General features: G+C 35.8%; 2 protein-coding genes across 7 annotated transcripts in view; one reads left to right on the top strand and one right to left on the bottom strand.

Annotated features, from left to right (window-relative positions):
* Positions 1–1,705, bottom strand: part of LOC139150839 (probable ATP-dependent RNA helicase DHX40) — a 188,367-nt gene extending 186,662 nt beyond the window's left edge. The window contains exon 1 of one of the 2 annotated variants that reach the window (XM_070723250.1): positions 1,237–1,705. In XM_070723250.1, the coding sequence (XP_070579351.1) occupies positions 1,237–1,402 (166 nt within the window). In that variant the 5' untranslated portion in view covers positions 1,403–1,705. The remainder of the gene's footprint in view (positions 1–1,236) is intronic. The other variant, XM_070723251.1, reaches the window with a different exon arrangement.
* Positions 1,685–22,817, top strand: part of LOC139150838 (dentin sialophosphoprotein-like) — a 39,944-nt gene continuing 18,811 nt past the window's right edge. For 3 of the 5 annotated variants that reach the window (XR_011556290.1, XR_011556289.1, XM_070723247.1), the window contains exons 1-11: positions 1,685–1,851; positions 4,966–5,056; positions 13,633–13,763; positions 14,943–14,982; positions 15,110–15,222; positions 17,700–17,817; positions 18,402–18,470; positions 19,250–19,537; positions 20,257–20,399; positions 21,262–21,461; positions 22,670–22,794. Coding sequence is in view for 3 of the 5 variants with exons in the window: in XM_070723247.1 (XP_070579348.1) it covers positions 1,814–1,851; positions 4,966–5,056; positions 13,633–13,763; positions 14,943–14,982; positions 15,110–15,222; positions 17,700–17,817; positions 18,402–18,470; positions 19,250–19,537; positions 20,257–20,399; positions 21,262–21,461; positions 22,670–22,794 (1,356 nt within the window). In the remaining 2 variants the exon portion in view is untranslated. The remainder of the gene's footprint in view (positions 1,852–4,965; positions 5,057–13,632; positions 13,764–14,942; positions 14,983–15,109; positions 15,223–17,699; positions 17,818–18,401; positions 18,471–19,249; positions 19,538–20,256; positions 20,400–21,261; positions 21,462–22,669; positions 22,795–22,817) is intronic. The other 2 variants (XM_070723249.1, XM_070723248.1) reach the window with 2 other exon arrangements.

Below are 22,817 nucleotides of genomic sequence, written 5' to 3'. Positions count from 1 at the left end.
TTAGAATGCCAGGGAACGATCGACGGTTACATGATAGAGGAACTTGCTACTTTTCACAGTAAAATCGAACGTTGAAGATGACATGGTGGCATAATTCCTACAGGACATTGCCATTTGATTTCCTGACTTGGTTTTTTTCTCGCAAATGTCTAAGGGGCGAAGTCCCAGAGCTGAATAGATCATGAGTGACTGAGGCCTAGTCCAGTGGGATGCGTTTATTTTATACTCCCCAGGGCTATCGGCATTGTAGTGCTACTGGTGAGCGAAGTCGCAAAAACCAAAAATCACCGACCGCCTCAACGTAGCGCGACATTTTTGCAGCTACACACAGCCCTGCCACGCAGAGCTATAAAGACATGCAATACGATCATACGATCATCGTTGCTAGTCGTTCAAAAATCAACGTTTTTGGGGTCTGGGACTATTATTTCGTTTGTTTTTATAATGAGTAATGGTCTTTGCTACTGAGATATAGACTGATTACAGTAATTGGAAGGTTAATTTCTTGAGCAGTGACGGGCAGCGACGGGCAGTAATTAGTGAGACCCACTACACTGCTATTAGTGTAGCTGCAAAATTGTAGCTCTACGGTGAGGCGGTCGGTGAGTTTTGGTTTTTGCGACCTCGCTCACCAGTAGAGCTACAATGCCGAAGACCCTGTAGCATACAAAATAAGCGCGTCACACATGGTGCGGCATTTTCATGTTATATCCCACATATTTACTGCATTTGGTCGTACCGATTTATCACTACTGAAGACTAAACACTATACTACACTAACCTTGTCGTTTATGGGGTTTGGTATTCGCACAGACACGTCGATCGCGTTCCATAAACATTGAGCGTGTTTCAGGGAGCCGCCATTACCGGAAGTTAGTAATGGCGTCTCCAAGAAATGTTTTTGGAACGCGATCGACGTATTTGAACAAATTCCAAACCCCATACACGACAAGGTTAGTGTAGTATAGTGTTTAATCTTCAGTAGTGATAAATAAGTATGACCAAATGCAGTAAATATATGGGATTTAACATGAAAATGCCATGCCATGTGCAGCGTGCTTATTTTGTATGCTTCAGGGCCTTCGGCATTGTAGCTCTACTGGTGAGCGAGGTCGCACAAACCAAAACTCACCGACCGCCTCACCGTAGAGCTACAATATTGCAGCTACTATTAGTGCTAAGTGTACGAGCGTTTGTGTGACCTCACACATCACATGCATATTCAGTTAATTTCACCTTCATCATATAAGAACTGGGGAAGCTGAGTTGTTTTGCCACTTCCAGTTTCACCAACAATTACCATTGACTGGCTCTTCCTGACCGCCTTAAGGATATCTCTTTTGACTTTATATATTGGCAGGATTGTTGACACTGTGCGATATTTTGATTTTTCCGCCGCCATGTTGCAGGCTGTCTGTTTGTTCCGACAATTTACTCCAATGTAGTCCTGTACATAGAAACGCGAACGATGGTAACTATTTTGGATTCATCCGCGTTCATTGATTTGGTATCGGGAAAAAATTAATATCCACCATTGCATGTTCAGTTTGAAAGGTATATTCGCTTCTTCTTAAGTATAATTGTACTTTTTTCGAATTTTCGGTGATTTTCCTCGTCATTTAGGACCAAAGACAAAGTGTTTATTGTGGAACTATTCTTTGTGAGTAGCTAGTGGCGTAGTGACTCGTTGTTATGGCCAGGTGTTGCAGGTAACCTATGCTGACAACAAACAGTATAGAAACAACCCGATGACTTCCTTTGAACCCAAAGTTTGCGTGTAGTTATTGGAACGGCCAGATGGTAAGAGTACAAGATGTCGAAGGACGTCATCAAATCGACGGCTCGAAAACTGTAAGTTTTATTTTTCAACATGGCATACTTCTACCGAATGCTGATCTCCCTCATTGACTTGCTTGTGAAGTTGTGTCACAAGTACGAGCAGCGATTTCACTGGGTAAATGACTGCAGGCATTTTGTCGTCTTTGCATGTCTTCTAGTCTTCAACCGAACACTGAGCCTTTGGCCGATGCGATGGTTGGCCAGGCCATGTTACAAGTAATTTTATTCATCAAATTTTCATCAAAATGCCTGTGGTTCTGCGTTGACGAAGCCCACAGGATTAAAACCATCAGCCGCGCCAGTCTCATGTAATCTCTTGAATCTAATCGATTCCCTTGCACTTTTCATTGTTCTTTAAAATAAGGTATTGTTCTGTTACCAGAGTTGCCCAAGCCCCATTTTGAATCACACGGAATATACAGCATGTCTCAGAAGAATGGTTTCAATACTGATATGTTGCTCTTCTGGTTGTCGATAAATGATCATTGCCCTATGTGTGTTACATGTGTTTCCTCTCTGAAGTTCTGAGAAAGTAGTTTGAAAGTGAAACATTATAAGTAACCCAGTTAACCTACCAGCTAAATTCTCCCAAAAATTTGAAAGATGAGAATATGAATAATATAACCCTATGGATGAAATCACATTTTTTTCTTTTTTCTTTTTCACATTGTTCAACCAGTTGTTATGTACACGTGAGGATTTTTGATATGTTTGCAGTACAAAAAATCCAGTGTAAATTTGACAGGAAAATTTTGTCAGCTCTCCCAAAGCAACCAAGTGCATTAGCATAGAAGGCAGATGTAGTTTGAATTTATATTAACAGGAAACATATCAGGCATGGATGCTGGTCCACCATTCTATGAAATGATCTTAGAGTGAGAATGTATCAAACACTAGGGTGACAACGATGTGATAAATACAATTCACACACAAAGAATGATAAGCTCCAATGTACTGGTATATGTTACACCAGAATAACATGTGTCTGGTATCAATGTCAGACACAGCCCATCACACCCATTTGTAAATAATGTATTACCCAACAGGACTATGGAAGTACCATTCTTTGCATGATGACATACAAATCATTTGTTCTATACAATTGAGTTTCCAAGGGGGCTCTTCTCTATCATATTTTTCTTTCTTTCTTCCTTTCTTGTTCTCCACTTTTTCTGTTTGTATTCTTTACACTTAAAGTTACTCATACAAGCACCTAATCAAACCCACAATCAAATGAGATTGTTGATTTACATTATTTTTTTAAGTATACCTTTTATCAATGTCAATGATACTAGATGACAGAAAAACCTCAATTCGTATAGTAATCAGTGTGCCCATTAAGATGTAACAAATTTGAAAACCAGGAATTGAAAGTGTTGTAAAACATTAAATAGTGTCTAGATACACAATTATGAATATTTTTAGGTAATTCTTTAAAAAGCAATAGGTCCTCTATTAAATGTAAATTTTCATACCATATTAAATATGTAAAATGTATCCATACCACAAACTAGCTTATTTTACTATCATGTGGAAGTTGAAATAAAGTATTTTGTCTTATCAGTCACATCAGCACATGTACTGATAGCTACATTAGATCTTCTTGATCAGAAGGTTGTAATGATAATTGTTATCTGTAAAGTAGCAGTTAACAAACTCTCAACTTTATACTGATTGAAACAATTCTTACATGAAGTTCTGTACAGATATTACGAACAATAAATGACACATTTCAGAGCTTCAAAATATGATGTAAAATTTCTCAGTGTATGCATTGACATTTTAAACGATTGGCAAGAAAGATAGTTCATATTTACTGTATTGAAATTGCACTGGAAAGATCTAATCCTAATATTGTCATTGTTTGTACAGATGTGGTCACTTGAGTTTATCAATTGTTCATCATTTTTGAGTTGCGTTATTGTAGTAACAGTTCTTGATCAAACAATTGGTGCTTTATCAACAGAGCTGTATGCAAATATAACAGGTTGTACTGTATGATAAAGACATAGAATTAAAGTAAATAGTTCTTATACAGTGCAAATATCTGTGCACTTGTGAATTAACATTGATATGCAGTCAGGCACAATGAAAGTTACTGTGTGAAACCAACCATGGCACATCTGATATATGTTGTATAAATTCACCTCAATGCTGATTGTGAAACCTGTCAATTTAATATGCAGAGATGTGATTATATTAATTCAGGCAATTTAGCTTTCATTTGTGTGTTTTTAATAAACAGTCAATGAAATTAATTGATTGTGGCAGTATGTCATCTATTAGAATGGAAGTAAACATCAAACTGACATTTTCCGTACAACACCTTACAGTATAGAATACAATTATTAATATTTAATATGTTTAGACTCTAAATTTTCTTCCCTTGGAAAAACATTCAGGTTCTTCTTGGGACTCTTACAGGGTTCACACAAGTGAAAAGTGGTTTCGAAATTCCTTAAATAATATGTCAAAGAATATAAGTTTGATGATAGTTATCTTCACTTTATCAGCAGTGTGGGTGTGCTTAGAGATCAAAACAGAGTAAAAAATGATAGAAACCAACCAGGCGTGTTTGTAAAGTTAGTCACTACAAGAGAGCTTACATGGTAACAGGTTAACATAAAATTGTATCAGATGTTTTTTTGAAGTATTAAAGGTAATAACTAGGAACATTTTGCATTGCATGGCTTTACAATGCTACCAACGTACCAACAGTCAGTGTCACAGAGCTTGCAACCCTACCAGTGTAATCCAATTTGATTTCAAATACTTTTGTAGTTTGGAATTGTTGGAAAAAAAAGGGGGATAAAGAATGATCCTACCTCTGTCAAGTCACTAATGCATGTTGCTTTACAATTGAATGAAGTTGTATAGGACTTTGGTATGCATGTCACAGCTTGGTTGAGTAGGTTTCAATCACCATAGCAACATGGGCTTCTCTTTGAATATCAAAGCACACAGGTATTACAGATCTAAAGAAATCCATGTCATGTCAGGTCATCGCTGTAATGTGTTTACAAGTCAGCGCTGTGAAGTCAAGCAGAAACTCATCAAAAGTGGTGTTTTTAACCAAATAATATTGTGTGCATGAATTAATGTTGCCCTTTTTTTTTCTCGTTCCAGAAAATATTATATGGAAATTAAGAGGCTGGAAGATGGATTTGATTTGTCAGGACCAGAGTTACCAAGGCAACGGTATCCAACTAAGAAACCTGTAAGTTATCAAAATATTGATATGGTCCCAAAGATAGACTTACTTATGACTAAGTATTTCATGTTATTTGACCATTAAATCACTTTCAATATAACACAAGCACCTCCTACTGACCTTTTCTGATTAACAATAAGTACAATAATAATTTACAATGACAAAGAAATTACTTATACAACATATAAGTGGTATTTTCAAATAATAAATACCAAGAATAGTAAGCTTTTATTTCAAGCTTTTTGAAATAGAATACTTTTCTGTTTACCAAATATTGCCTAGTTTCAAACCAACATGTGGTTTCCATATTCATTCCTGTAGGTAAACCATATAAATGAAATTTTGGCAATAGATTTTATAAACAAATTCAGTAACGTACACAATTGTATGGTTACTTCTCAAATAATATGGTGAAAAGTGTGAAGTCTGTAGATCAAAGTTGACTAGTAGTTAAAACACGATAATACAGAATATTTGAATTTCTAGGAATAATTTTTTGGAAATGTTCTGTAAATTAGGAATGCCATATGGTTGACAGTATTCAGTTATTTTCCTCACTTTAAAAAACAGAGGGATGGAAAATTTACATAACAATGGATAATGTGCATAATATTTTGTGAAAAATCATGCTTCTATGATTATGAACATGCAAATAGATTGCCCACAAAACAGAAGGAATATCGACCTTTCAAAATCCCTTTGTGGAGAACTCTGTACTGTTCAAGACACACCGTAACACACATGTACTGGTATTTCTAGTTCTGTACCTTCCACTGTGCAATGGTACCTGTAGTTAGGCCATGGTCACTCTGGGGTAGAGTGACCATAGGGTAACTAGGGGTATCACCATAATACCATGGTTAGGCAAACAGTCTACATAATCTAGACATAGTTCTTTGATCTTAAACCGGTGTGCGGGGTATAAAAGACCCCTAACTCATCGAAAATTCATAATGGCGCTTGAGTGACAACTGGCAACAGCAAGGTAGACCGCTCCGTGAAAATCGGCCGAAGCGATTCTCAAACAAACATTATTGGCATACCATAAACATAGACTGTTTCATAAACACGTAGGCCATACAGGTATCCGCAAAGTTTCACAAAGCCTTTTAAAATTACGACGATTAGGGGAAAAATCGCTTTCGTAACAAAGGAAATGGCCCCCAGGGAACAGTCGTTCCACGATTCAAACAATTGTCAATCATTCAGTGACGCGCAGAGGTGTAAACTGGTCAAACATTTGCTGTGCATACGAGAATAATTACGATGTAAACAAACCATGTGTACGCTTAGAGTTACATGGATATTGGCGTGCACACAGGATGAAAACTTCATGGTTGTCATAAACTATTTTACTAACAAGCGTTTATGATGCACAGACATCGCGAAAGTGAGCCATTTTCGGTCGTGACTTAGCAAGAGATGAGTCAGTACCGGTACGATGTATCCTTGCGAAAAGTGCGTACACTGTATTTTACAGAACTGCAGGCAGAGTCCATAGTTTACAATGACATCGAAAACAACTAAATATTAAAGCATGGTGGTAGCCTCCATGATCAATTTGATTACAGTCAGTCAAAGAGAGCCACTTTTTTTAAACAGCCCCCCCCCCCCCCCCCCCCCCAATCTACGGCCGAAAGTACCGGTACGCTACAGTCGCTTTTGATATAAATGCTAGCCCTGAAAACGGCCGTATGGTTTGTACATGTACACGTGTTCTCACACATGGCAATGACATGTCGTGTTCAGAGGGTTGGTAAGGTTTTACATACCGGTTGCCCCAGTAACGTTTGGACTTCTGTTATGAGAATGAAACAAAGCTTGTAAAGACATAAAACAGTATTTGTCAATGTCAGTTCAAGGTGAGCAAGTGAGCGTCGACGCGTCGTCACCCGATCTTCTTCGAAAGGCTTAGGCCTATTGATACGTGTGTCCGAGATCGGCTCATTGAGTTGGCACTACATCGTATGATTTCGACAAAGGTTGGACTTTAATTTCTTCAATAACGAAGATATCTATGAACCCAGTCCGTGGTTCATCCCATTGCTCCGAAAATAACCATAACTCGTGATTAGTTGTCCGGGGTCACCCTCAAAGCATGGAGGTAGTAGAGACTCCATGCTCAAAGCAACCGAGCAGCCGACCTCGATCGCTTACAGATATCGTGGTACGCGAGATTCATGGAAATCTCGATCCTTCCGTGATGTAGTGAACTTATTTTTTTATTTTTCGCGATCGGCCATGACGTCGCGTCGTTCACCTATTTCCTACCATTTTCCTGACCGTGTTTCTCAGTAAATGTTTAAATCGGTAATTCGTGATTTCAACATACGAAATTGCCAGCTTCGGATTATTTTTAATGTTTATGTTTATTCATAGACCCTCGAGTTTTTCTCGAGGGTCTATGGTTTATTACAGCGTACGGCGCCATTTCCGTATGTAGATATGGCGGTCAGCAGCTGAATCATTCTCGAACGATGACATGACCCCGAAACTTCAGTAAATCAACTCAGCACGCTCCTGTTTTTATGAAATTGATATTTTTTCCTTCTTTCTTTTTTCTTTCGCGTATTGCGAAGGCTGTACCTAAGCTTATAGTCAGAGCGTGAGTTGAGAGCAAACAGATTACCCAGATAATGCGAACGATAGCAACCGTTACCAACAGACTCATTATGCAGAGCCATGCCCCAAAACGCCCATCCAAACTTGGCATTAATCCGGATCCCGGTCCATTTCGCCCCGGGCTTTAATACCCTCTTTTGAGAGGAACTGAACAAATCAAGTAAAGAATGATTTATCATGCTAACATCACATGTTGACACACAATAGATTATACACATGGGCTATTCATCTTCATTTGTCCACACATATATAATCACAACTTTTCATAATTTAGACCTCATTGAGTCAGTTAAATTGAAAATTAACAAATATCGATAAATTATGATAACTACCTGGATGAAAACAGTATTTGAGGGTGAAACCAATAACGTGATGATAAAACAATATAGTTTGACATCTATCCCCATAGATCAAATCATCCATTTATGGTCCCCAAGTAAGTCATCAAAATCAGTGCTCTCTATCCAACTTTGCTAAAAAGAGTCATATAGATTTTAGGAATACTCTTCATGTGCAAATACTTGTTTCTTGACAAAGTTTCAGCTTTAAAGAAACTCTCAGATTAGACTTTATAATTTAAGTTATGACATAATCCCCTTACTGTATGGCTTGACTCATTGCTTTGGTGTTTAAATGAAAAGACCAAAAGAAGATGCATTGTTAAGAATCAATACGCCCAAGAACTCATGTAATGGCAGTACAAACAAACTCACATGTAAGAATGCATATCATAATACATGTATTTCTGTGCTGGTTTGTGCATGGTTTTGTATGTTCTGCCTTTCTTTTGAATTCCTTGTTTTGCCCACTTGTGAACCTTGCAAATAGAACACCCACATACAAACACATACACCATAAGAATAAGATCTCCTTAGTTAGTAATGGTATACCTAGAACAACATTGGAATCAGTGTATCTGTCACAGTGAATAATTCGAGAAGGCTGTTTGTACCACAAATATATATATATAACTTTTATGTAGTATATTATTATCAGTACATGTATGTAAGGGTGGTTTAGGTGAAAATTGCAAATAAAAACAAGACAGACATAAATTGTACGTTGTAGGTGTATGGAAAATACCTCTAGACTTCAAGGTACAATAGTGTATATAACTTAATTATAACCTGTGGGTACAGGGTTTTAAGGGTCATACCCGGTAGTGACGGGCACTTCAAAATAATCTCAAGTTCTTGCTCTGAGCATCGTACAGTCTATTTGGATTATGAAATGTTTCACTTCTTTTTGAAGTCATACAGTTAGTTCCCACAATGCTTTTGAAACTGAACTTGGGTATTTATAGGGTTCATACACTCCTGGAGAGTCCTTGATTGTCCTCAAATTTTAAAGCCTCCTGGAAAAAAACTGATAATCCACTCGTAACTTTTAGAAATGACAAGAGAGTCATGATATTGTAAAAATAATATCTTGAAAATGGTATTTTAGATTCAAAAAATCCTTGAAAATTGCTGAATAAGTCCTTGAAAGTCACTGAATTTTAAGTGCAAACATAAAAAAATGACATTCGTGATTAGATTAAACAAAAAGCAATTTCCAAATTGTTTTATTAAGTACTTATGATCAGCAATCAACAGGTGGTTGTTCAAAAAGTTTATTCTTGATTTACAGAACACTTAACTTTTATGATTTTATTGTTACATACTGGTACAGCACCAGTATACCTGTTCATGTATCTCCATACAGCTATGTACTGATTTCATTGCTTGAGTATAGCACACTTCAACTTATGCATGGTCATACATATGTACACTAGTGTAAGTGAAGGCCACTGCTCTCCTCAGCTTGGAAAAAAGAAGGCTGCCAATTTACATATTCATACATAATTTGCCCATTCGTTTGTTGTGAAAATTTATTTGTTTGAACATCATTTACATATGAATAAATTGATTTTAAAAATAAAGGGGTGGCCAACTTGAAGATTAATGGATACTAGTAAACAGAATGTGTATAGGTGACAATGACTTTTATTGTGTAAAGTGTTTTCTCAAGTATGGTACATATTTTGTGTCACTGACCATGGGTTGGACATCAACAGCATGTACAAACAGAAACATAGCAATCCTACTCAGAGACCTGAGTCAGTATCCAAGTTAGTATTATGTACGGTGTACTTTTATTGAGTTAAAACCATGTCACGACTCAGGGGGTTGCCTCCATCAATTGGAGATCATTAAAATGGCAGATTGTTGTGTCAAAGGTTATCTCTAGCCTGAAAGGGTCATTGAGGAAGTGAAATAAGTGGCTCATTTCCATAGCAACCAGTAACAGCAGACCAAGAAGCAATGCACAGAATGTCCTGGGAGAATAAAAACATTCAATAAACACTTATGTTGATCATTGTCCTGCCACTTCTTCAAATCAAGGAACTTTCATTAAAATTGACCAATTGCCAATGCTATGATAGCTGCAGCCTGAATCTTGCCATCCTGATCCACAACTGGTCATTATAAACCTTTAATCCATTTCATTAAAGATTTGATTAGATCTTTTATCTATTTAATGTTAAATCACAGATAGTAATCTCCATACTTACCACTTCTAATCACTGTTGTTAGCATTTACTTACATGTAGTTGATAAATATAGAGACTGGTATCATAGAGGCATATACTTGTATTTCGATGTACTAATGTACTTACATGTAGAATATATTGTAATTAATTCAAAGTCTTAGTTTTGATTGAATATTAAATCCATTCTAGAGCAATTTTGAAATAGCTTTGGTTCAGTCTCCTCAAGAATATGCCTTTTCATGACTGTATGCTCTAACAGGACACAAAATTAGATTTACAGTGCATAAGGTATTAATTTAAACACCACAGATGTAATATGGATAAAAAAAATTTTGAAGATTGCTAGTGAAAAGGTCACAGGGTCTTTTAAATTCAAGACACACCAAGAATCATGTTCAGTGCATATGACAGTTTTGAGTCATGGAGATGTAAAGAAATGCCTTACAATACATGTACCGTTAGTCTAATGGGCTGTGAGACTTGTACGGATCTTTGCCCCTGTGACAATTGGGCGTTGCATAGAAACCAGATAGCTGTCACAGATCTCATTCTCCTATCTGGCTACGTCAAGTCATCACTCTGTTTTATCTCTGTCTCAGGACTACTGGAGTAGCCAGCCTACTACAGTTGTGCTACATTAATTAGCATTGTCATTTGTATCTTGGCACATGGTCCCTCCATTTTGACCATGCTTGGTATTACTAGTAGAGAGATTGTACCGGTACATGTATTGCATTGACTGCATCATGATCCAAAGCATAGCTGCATAAAAAAATAATAATGACTTAAAATAGTGTTTCTTTGCATTCATTGATTGAATCATTCTGAAAAATTTCAGCAATACTATGTACACTACTACATGTAAAACTATTCAGTTTTCACAGATCATTATTTCACAGTCACTGGGCAAGGTATAAAATGGGGTTGTCATAACAGTGTTTGTATCCAGGGAATAAAACTATGCAGTACATGAGTTTTGCCTACTTCCCAAAAAACTCATTGGTACCATTAGATATGCTGTCACCTTTTTTGTACCATAATCAGGTATCAAATTTTCTTGCATGCACACAAAACAACTGACTTAATTGAGAAGGTTATAAACTTACATAGTTTCATAGTGCAGTCTAAGTAGGTAAAAGGTATTTATATTATACTACTTTTTGTCTCGTGCCTATTTGTGTACGTGAATCATGTTGCTTACTTTCAATATAACGTGTCTGAATTCTTTGTCATGTTATTGAAGTAACATATCTATAACAATGATAATCAACTATGAAAACTAAAGCTGCTTGACATAGTCAATTTCAAGTGGATTTTGCTGCAGATACATATATACTTGCAGCTTGTCATCTGTGCTACAGTTTGAAACATCTATCTTCAATTTTTTTGCCATTCAATTACCCTGAAAGACACTCATCATTTCAATGAAAGAAATTTTAAGTACTTCACTTCTGCAAAGTTAATTATCATCTGTTTTACATGTCTACTTATTTTATAGAATTCTTAAGAAGACAATTGTGTTCAAACCATTGCAATTTGGCAAATAATACTCCTCACAGAACAATGTGTCATAGTATTAGTGTAATTGTATCTGCTTGGCTATACAGCATGATAACATTAATTGGTTTTTGAACATCACAATGTACTGCCTTGCTGAAGCTCTCATAAATTATTGAGCTGAAAATTCCATTACATCATTTTGAATAATGCAGTCTCATCAGGCATCAGAACACTTGCCATTTCAATCTAGCTGTCTCCTTTCATAGTTTACACTGAACTTCATCTGGCATTGTCAATTCATCTGGCATTGTCAATTTTAGAGTTTATCCTACATGAGATGAAATTCATCCTGACAAAGCAAATCACTATATACATACTGTACATAGAGGTTGAGCTAGCTTCATCAGTATTGCTTGGACGTGGATACCTCGTTTGTCAGCTGCTATATACATGTAGAAGACACTGACAGTGCTACATGTAACATTGTTACCAAAGTTCTTGCCTAGTATCTTGGCTCTGTCGTTTTTGTTGGACAAAAGCCAAAAGACAGAATCGAGATACTTGACTACCATAGTTCAGATTATGGGTTACATGCACACACACTCAACTCCATGATAATATAAGTAAGTGTATGCAAAAAGTGTATATTGCTGTGCCTGTCTGACTGATGTCTATTGTGTGAATTTTTTGTTCTTTTGTAATATATTTGTTTGTGGGGTTTTTTGACACGTGGCAGGATTTTTTAGTACTTCGAGTCAAGTAACTTGACTCAAAGTACACAAAAGTTCACAAAAGCTGGTAGTACATTGCGCATAATACAAATTAATTCCGTTTGCTGTACTTGGACAGTAGTAGAAAGTCACATGAGAGGACCTTACATGCTATTCAATAATGATTACACATGAGTATCACAGGAATGCAGTAACAATATACAATACAGCCTTTTCACTGCATACTCTGACCATATTTTACATTTAAACACATATCTACTCATTCTACTTCTTCAGTCCTGAGCCTCAATGTTCCTTTTTCACTCAATCTAAACAAATTTGGATTATTTACATGCATTTTTGTCTTGGTAAAAATTGAAACACCAGTGAATATTATAAATAAACAATACAATATATAGTTTTTTTTCTCATTACACATTGCACATCCATCATTACTATGCAACTATTGTTATTATAATATTGAAATGAACAGGCACTGTACAGAAAGTTCAAGTATTCATAGAAACATGTAGGCGTCATGAATTTCCCTGTCTTTTGCTGTACTTATAGGATGACAGTGTACTTAGATCAGTATACACATTTTGAATTAGGTATTAAAGGACTTCTGTAAATTAAAATCAAACAGAATTTATGTATCTCATACACGTGGAACTTCTTTACATGATATTGAAGACTCCTTGAGGGACTTTACATATAGTATTTTATTTATTTTGTTATTCCTAACATTACGTTGAAAGAGTGATATCACTTTCCACATAGGGCGTCACGTGCTATTCTAATACATTCTCTCTCCTCTTTATTAGTTTATATTGTGATCCGAATTAGGGCTGAAAATTTTCAAATAAAATTTCATGCACGATGTTCTCCCCAGGATTTTCTGGTAGAGTGGTTGCTAATTTGCATAGCAATAAATGTAAATGTTATGGTAATTAGTTTATATTGTTTATCAAAAATTATAGAGTGGCAGCCACCACTCTATAATTGCTCTTGGGAGACCACTGATGCAGAATTCTTAGTCTGAACTGTGGACTTTTATTTCCCCACAGTTCATTTGTTTTAACTAAGAGGGGATTTTCAGTTCCTCATAAATAAGAGGAAATTTCTTAATTTCCTGGGAGAGTGGTTTATTGCCTTTGAAACCGGAATAGATGTAAATATTTGATTTGTAAGTAGATCTTTTTTTTCCTTTATTTCAGAGACCAACTCTTCAATATGATGGGCTCCATGACAGGAGTTTGAAGCACTACTTCCATGATCCAGAAATCAAGCAACATCTAAACACTTTAAACAGCACGTACCATGAAACGGACAAAGAACAGCGAGTCAAGTGAGAATCCTATAACCTCTATTACAGCTCCAATGCTAGTTATGACCTATTCTTTAAGGTAGTGTGCACCTTGAAAGTGAAAGACAAAAAAAAAATTTGTTCAAACTTTTATCAAGGAATATTTCAACCATTTCTTTCAAAATCAAGAATAAAAATCGGGGCTTCATTACCATGCAAATTTTGGTATTAGAGAACCAAATTACCGAAAATTCACCAATACTTGAAATTCAACATGGCTGCCTACCTGTATTTACTCCATAAAGAAAACTAAAATTTACTATTTTTTTTAAATCTAAGAAAGTGAAAAGTTTTTTTACACAAGCACTTTAATGTGAGCCCCCACAAGTGGTAGATCAGAAAAGAATTGTAAAAGTTTCAGAATCTGAATATATGATCTTGAGGTGCATTCAACCTACATTGTACAATGGTTTACAGCCGAGTGTTCATCTTGTCAACACAGTCCGAATATGTGACCAACGTTATTTTTGACAGCTGAATTCTAGTCTAGAATTCATTTGTCAAGAAAGGCACTGCATATTGTACATTGCATTGCCAAAGCTTAGTACTTTGTCTTTCAACATACCATATCCAGCATTGTGCAGGAAAGAAGTGAATACAGAACAAACGTAATGAAATATCACAAGTAATTTACACATCAATATTTAATCTTTAGAACATTCTTGTATGTCTTACAAATTGTTAGTATGCCTCTGAATATAGAGGATATTGTCTTGAAATGCAAATTCTTATCTTTTACATGATTTACTTTCATACATTGTTCATCTCAAATTCTTGAATGATACAAATTTATTCGATGGAGAAAAGCAGTTCAATAGAGTTTGGTCACAGGTTTTCTTCAGTTCATTCAAATGTTTCATCAAATATTCATGAACACCAGTCAGGAAAATGTTACAGTACCTGTGATTAATTCCTTTACGCTAGGATGGCTCCCATCTCTGTGAATAATCAAAACATTTCGTTTTCAAGTAAAAACTTATTTTGAAGTACAAGTACCATTCATCATGTGTAACATAATTTAAATTGTTTCTGTTCAATTCTATCAAAGTTGACAGTAACAACATAATTTGAATTATTACGACATGAGTGATTTTGCAAATACATTTAATGTCTGTACTGTATACTCATCCATGTTACATTTATTGTCAACATTATTTCCAGGACACAGGTCAGAAAACACATGAAGAATTCCAAGTTCAGGGTAAGTATCTCATAAACCATTATAGTTCATCACTTTCAATGAATTGTAAGGATCTAATTGAAAAAATTCTATCACGCCAGCAAGCCTGTATAACTTGTAATATATTTTTGTTGTATCTTTCTCATAGCATCCATATCTACCAGAAGGTTTATACGTACCAGCAAAACCACCAAAGCCAAAGTCAAATTCAAGATCATTTTCAGCTACAAGGCCTTACTCCGCTGGTGCAACAAAGAGAAAGTAAGCTTTGTTAATTAAAATAGTGATGATATTCAGCAGTCATATATCTTTTATCTGCATGATATTAATAATCATGCATCATTAACGTTAATGATCTTGACATTGATAGTCTTTGATTGTGCATTGTATATACATTGAATAATCAAGCAAGCATTCATAAAAATGAGATGATAGAAAGACCCTGCTGGAAAGTTCTATCAATGATGAACACTCCATACACTGGTGATCTTTTACTACTGTCACTCCTATTTCACTTGATGCAGATCCATCAATCCTATTGATCAAAATTGGGATGTTCCAAAGTTTGGTTGTGAGGGGAGTTCAAACAAAATTATGGCATCACTTTGCTTCCAGTGACACAGCCAAGTTTGACCCGTTCACCCTATTTTCTTGTGAACAGATCCACAATCAATATTGATCACAATGGGCAAAACCATTGGTGAATGGGTAAAACAAAATTATAACATCATTGTACTACCAATATTACTGCTGAGTCTAACTTTTCCATGGCCTTATTCAATATGTAAATGTACAATCCCTCATGAACTCAACGTTAGACAAAACAAGAACTTAAAATTTAAACAAAGAACCTGTACTCTTCAAGCATTGTTGCAAATTAAAAGTTTAAAGATTAATAATCCATAGCTTTCATATACCCCTTAAGCAATGTCATTTTATAATTTTCTGTAAAACTTCTTGTCTCGACTGTTAAATACAGTTTCCTGCAAAGTATAGTTCACTGAATCAATAGTTCCTTTAAAGAGAGTAACAAAGTCTAATGAAGAGTTTATTGCTCTGAATGTAAGTGTAAACAACACCAGTAGGTGTTATTCCAATTCTTTACTCTACTAACAAAGAAAGAAAAATCACTGGTTGCCATTATTGAAACTCTTTCTCAAGCAATACTACACTTCCATATCCGTGGATCTATATAACTATATTGTGTGAACAGCTTTATTTCAAAACAGTCTGCTGAGCCTAATAACTTTAGAAAACCTTTACCATTACTATAGCCATGTTGGTAATATAAACATGTGTTTGCTTCAACGATTCTATTCGCACAATGTCAGCTATTCTATCGATTCAAGTATAAAGTGTTGAAGATATTCAATGGTACCACATTCAAAGCAATTCAATGTCTTGAATCGGAGTATAAACAGTCCGGGTTATGTCCATAGAGAGGATATTACGATTGACCAATCAGCGAACCTGCCGCCGCCAACGTCATGAATAATCAACCATGCATTTCTTGGCTCGCAGATTGTTATGAGTTCGGAACTTTCGGCTAGATTTCACTCTTTATTTTTAGCACTAGGTAGTTTTAGATGTAGACATTATGCACAATGTTCAGTACGGTAGAGATGGCGACTGACACTGGTGGTTATTATTTCGAATATTACTTCTTTGGATGATTTTCCTGGCCAGGTACCGCTCCTAGAAATCAGGATTTGACCCTTGTAAATTTACAGCAAGTTATTTGTCGCCAAATATCGCCTATTTTTGGTCAAATTTAATTTAACCTTTCCATCTGTAGCATGGAGAATGTTTCAAGCTTTGCAACGATGGGTCAACTGTTCTTGTCAATGATCGGAGCACGATGGAGCACGATTTTTTCGATCACCATGCATTTCCCGGTACGATTGACCCTTCGCTCAGAAAAACGCGCGCAGAATCAATCGCCGATAAGTTAACCAGAAGCTGGTAAAGAGTACGAAAACGTCCAATAACTCTTTGTCGAACATGGTCTAGGGTAAAGAAACTCAGAAAACTATTCCTGGAGAAATCTTACAATTTTTAACACGGTAGAACGTCGCCAATCGACTGGACTAGATCCTCCGGGTAGCCAACAGTCTCACTCGATCGGTCACGGTGGATCTGTCAGGTCACATCGCATCGCGATCTCAGCATAACATTTCAAAGTGAACCCACTTAACCTTTAACCGTCATTACATATACAGTATGTGATTGGTTCTTGCCTTAACCTCATTACATATACGGTATGCCATTGGCTTTTCCCAACTATCCTTTGTATGGACATAACCCGGACTGATAAAGGACTGTTTCCTTTTGTGTGTGTTACAACAATTGTTGGCAGAGGGCTGGTGTTTATTTGCTGATATTGATACAGCTCTTGACAAAGACTCAGATGTCATGGCGATAAAAAAAATCAAAATTCCAATTTTACAAGCAGCCATTGGCCAATTTTTTTTACCAAAGAACATTAAAATATTAGTCTAGCAACAGTTTATAAGTGAAGTATTATGGCTCAACTCTGATCAGTATCACCACAATTTCTGTAGACTGATTCAACCACAAATTACAATGCAACTCAAACAATTCCTGGGAGAAAAAGGATAGAGACATGTCGTTTATCAAGACAAGTCAAATATAGATCCAACAGTTAAGTTCATTTTATACGTTGCAAAGTTTCAAATTTCATCTATTAATTTTCCTCTCTGGTTTTTCTGCTCTACCAGGAAACAGGGTACACTACGTGGTGGCTCAGTTTTGCTACGTTCAAGACCTTCTAGTTACATCACAAGGGGAGAGGCAGAGAGACTTATCAACACAGCTACCAAGCTTCTTGTAGCAACAGTAAGTTTATCATAGTTTTCAGAAATCAGCTGTTTTCCATTGCTGATTTCTAAGTTTGTGTAGTTTTGTTGTTATTGTTTCTGATTGCTTCAGACTGAAACACGTACAAGATCACAAGTTATCTGCATTTTTACATCTGACGTCATGGGCATTCAGAGCATCAATTATCATAGAGATTATGCAGTTTTAGAAAAAGGGGCGGGAATTATATGAGAACAAACATTCAAATTATAAAATCAGAAACCCAAATTAATGATGATCAAGAAAAACTACTTCCAGGACATTTCTGTGCAGTATTTCACCATTACCTTCTCAGCAACTTGAAGTATTATGCGGCATGCTGTTTTGTCTTTGTATTCATTGCAATTCAGGTGACTATACTCAAGTACTATCAGGTTTTTCCATTTTCCAGCTGTGCCTTGAACAAGAGTAATGGCAGTTGAATACCCTGTGCTGGTTCCAGGAAAACTAACTAATTTTGTTCCATATTCACTGCGCTTCACTAACTGCATATAATTCATTTCAGGACAGAGTACATTGCATGCCTTATGATCGCTGAGTCAGATTTTTACATTTTATTCCAGGAGAGTGTAGGGCTTGCTACAAGTAAATCAAAGAAAACTAAAACACCCAAAGCTAGATCATATGATAAGGTAACACACACAGAATTACTATTCAAATTATATTTTCTGCCTAGCTTACTAACAGTTCATGTAGTTGTAAACTTTAACACACGTCATGTGCATGTTACACTGCATATGCATGCAGATAAAGTTTTAACAATTGAAGTTCATCGTTTTTAAAGTTAACCATGTCGCATAACAGTGTGCAAACTCTGAAGCGTAATGAAATCTCCTACTCTGTAAACTACATGTACTACAGTACAGCTAAAAAGGTTGATTTCATGGAGTCTTTGGTTCTTTGGTTCATTTTGGTTCTTTGATTTGAAGTAAACTGTCGTCATAATAAAAATATATATGGCATACCTACAGAACAGTGGCCCCAACTTCCCTTATGAACACAATTAGACATTCTTAGGGGGCCTCACATGTTTAAAATAAGTGGGACCCCTAGGTTTATATGGGTTTGTGAAACTGTCAATCTTTTGGCCCAGAATTCTTGAGTCTTGCCACAGATACAATTATGTATTACTAACAAGAGGGTCTTCTGATTTAGCTCCAGCTTAAATTGAAAATTATGACTGAATTGTACTGATATCAAAGATAATATATAAATTTATACTTATTCTTGTTTTTTACCAGAGAGAAAAAAACAACTGTGTGTTGAGATTTCACTGACTAGATTAACATGGGAAGATAAATACAAAATGCCATGAACATTTCAAATTAACAAACCTGTGTTACAATATCTACAAATGCCACAAATAAAGATGTTTTTCTGGCATGTTTTCATTTTATCATTTCCATATCAGTTATATGGAATTCAACATGACGATGATGATGAGAGTCTGCCTTACATTGACGGTACAAGTGAGGATGGCAGTCGCAGCATGAATCGTTATGGCTACGCCAGCGACACATCCACCAGGGATTCCAGTCAGATGGCAGTAAAGCCAAGGCCCAAGACGGCTACTGGTTTCACCAGGAGACCAGACCGACCCAAATCAGCCAAGGGACCCAGACCTAGACCTGTGAGACCAAGTAGTGCCAAATTTGCATATGATTTGAGTGGAAGGAAGTACAGAATAGAAAGAGTCGATGTAAGTACTTGTATAAAAAGTATTTAGTTTTTGTCAAATATGCAAAATGAATTTTGCCTTTTCAATCTTTTGTATCAGTATTGTATCAGTATCAATCAGAATATTTCACCACAGTTTGTTTTTAAGCAGCTGATTCATTTCAACAGAAAATCATTGAACAATCGTCGCTTAAACAACATTAACTATTTGAGCACTAAAGTCAATTTTTGTCATCTTTTATAGAATATACTTCAGTCATATTTTTTCAGATTTTTACCAAAATTTTGATAAAGAAGAGTATCCAAGGAAATATGATTTCCTTTTGGTCAAAAATTATCAAAACAATTACAGAAAAATTAATAAAAGTTGGTAAAATGTTGCATTAAAATTTTGATGGGAAAAAATACGGCATTCAAGGGTTAAATGTACTTCATGAATGTTGCCGTGAAATGAATATACCCACACATGAAATTTAATGAGTATGTGTCACTGAAATATATGTCAGTCAGTGCACAGGCTTTACAAAATGAAATAACTTGGAGTGAGGGATTTAAAATGATCTACCTTTGATCCATGGATTATGTCAAATCTTGTGTTATGTTAACCATGTATGATTTCCATTCACAACTGCTTTGACAGCACTTTCAACAAAAATTATTGAAATCTGATAAAGTTTTTAGAATGCCTTTAAAAAAATGAGGGCCTAAATTGATTCCAATGTTGTGTTCTTCTATACACAGAATCTGTCACCGAAGTATACAACGTACGATGCATCAGGATCTGAAGCAGAAGACAATGTATCTGAGTACAATGGTAGATACAATGGAATGAGAGTTCTAGTCCCAACTAAAGGTTCCAGCAAACATCTGCCCGAATGGCTGGCGTAAGTGCAGCAATCCATCCACGGAAATCTCAGTGTATACATTCCATTTGACATGGCAAATCCATGTTCATACCATTGTTTGCACTTGTTGTTCTGAAATATATTGTTATTTACCTGGTTAAATTGATGAATATATACATGTTGTTAACTCTCTGAGGCAGGTGTGTGTAAAAATATCCATATGTCAAACCATATAATCAAAGCAGCTATCATAGTTTTCTAAAAGTTCAGATGATATCTATATAGTTTGTGTATTTGTCAGCATTTAAATAAAATACAAGTTTCCTTGCCCTATCAAAATACAGCACTGAGAACTGTTTGGCAATCTTTGTATTTTTCCAAGGTGTTGTATGCGTTATTTACAACGCCAGTTTTCCTCACATCATTCTTGCAAATGTGTACAAAATTTCACAGATGTCAATAAGCCTAATATGTCTTTATTTGATCACAAATTAGCCTGGTACATGTACCGGTATAACAGAAATCATATCATACCAGTGTTTTGATGGTGCAAATACACTGATCTGATTGGTCGAGACATGAAAATAACTGTGCAATATTCGCAGTATAGCACAGTTAGCAAATGCACAAGTTCTCGGCAAATGCAAAAATCCTTTTTTGACGTTCCATGCAACAATTTGAATATACAGTTATGATATAATAGCAATAAACCACACCCAGCGACAGTATACCACTCCGTTTTGACCAGATCTCTTTATATGTACACTCACTATGGCTTGTGCATATACCGGTATGTACTGATGAGGTCAAAATCTCGTCGTATACCATCACTGGGTATGCTTAATTGCTAAACTAAAACAACATATGATCAGAATCTAACCGTAAATCATTCTGAACACAGAGTGCAAAGAGCCAAGGCAGATGATGAAGACAGTGAAATGTCAGACAAAAAGAAGAAAAGGAGGCGGCCGAGAAAAAAGAAAATTGAAGGTGATTTTGTTCAAGCAGACATGTGTACACAGACAGCAGAAACACATTCCACACAAACTATCTCTTACGATGAAGCTAAATTTGTACAGACTACTACTGACTCTTATGCAGGTAAATGTTGCAATCCCATTGGTTGAACTGCCCATGTGATCAACTTCTATGCTAATGAGTTCAAAAAATTACGAACAAGTGAGTGTTTGAAAGTGTTCAAATAAAAAAATGTGAAAAAAAATTACATAATTGACATCCAGATTTACTGTTGTCTGGCCCATACAAGGAGTTACATGTTGAAACTTTTCCTCTGTAATATGGTTATAAGTTTTCCAGTGTAAATTTTTCAATAACTAGAATGGAACCATTTCACTTATTAAATTGTATCTCCTAACCTCAAAATGTGTGTTTGTGTTGTCCAATTAAAATTCTGCAAATCAAGGTAAACTCTTTTCCTAAAAAAAAAATTTTAATTCAAGCATAGACCCGGACGTTTTTAAGGTCTATGATTCAAGTTATATTGGGCCATACACCAGGAAGAATAAAAAAGTGGAATTCTTCAAAGTTCAACTGTTTTGTTATGAAAAGTTTGCAACTTTATTAATAATTTCGATTTTTAAATACTATCTATCAGGCCATGCAGGAAACAGTCAACATCTAAGTTGATAGCAGTGTCAGTTTTACCAATGGAATTGTACTTCTATCTTTTCTGGCTGTGTTAAATTGTTGATTCTTATTTCACTGTAACTGACAAAAATGTATTTTCTGTATCAGAGCATGCTTTAAAATGATCTTATCACAAGTAATGATAAACAGCAATTCACTGTTGTAGCACTGTTTTATTCTCTTAAGATTGCCTGGTGAAAATTTCAATTTTTTTATCTTCAAATAACTGGTATAAGCTCTTGTAGTAACAGTATTTCTTTTTATTGCTAAGAGATTACTTTTGTAATTCTACCTGCTGAAAGGTGATGAATTATTGGTCAAAGTGCACAGCTCTCAACTCATCTTGCTTCAAGCCAAATACAAATATTGGCAGTATTGTGATTGAATTGCTGGAATGTGAGTCATATCATACAACTATTGTATGCACTCACTCTATACTATTACCACTACCATATGACTGCTAGCTGTGTGATAGCTGTGTGAGAATGACCAATAATACATTATTGCTTTAGTCAATAACATTATTATACAGTTATTTCCCAAACAACAAAAAAGAAATGGACAAAGTACAAATAATGAAATACTGTTGCCAGGTAGTGAAATGTGTTGAGAGACATTGATCTGTGAGAATGCCAACTCATTCAGTGAAAGTTGTCCTTCAGGTAAAGACTTCACTGACAGTGGTGCTCAAGCTACAGTTGCAATAACTCAGACTTCAGCTCAGACCACAGAAGTACCAGGGGTATCCACTCAGGCAGATTTGCCCAAGCCAATTCATGACCCTGACGTAAGTATAACAGTCTCAACTTG

The sequence above is a fragment of the Ptychodera flava genome, chromosome 15, assembly GCF_041260155.1.
Source record: "Ptychodera flava strain L36383 chromosome 15, AS_Pfla_20210202, whole genome shotgun sequence".
Classification (NCBI taxonomy): Eukaryota; Metazoa; Hemichordata; class Enteropneusta; family Ptychoderidae; genus Ptychodera; species Ptychodera flava.
Note: the sequence above shows the minus strand (reverse complement) of the source record. Positions and strands in the feature narration are given on the sequence as shown.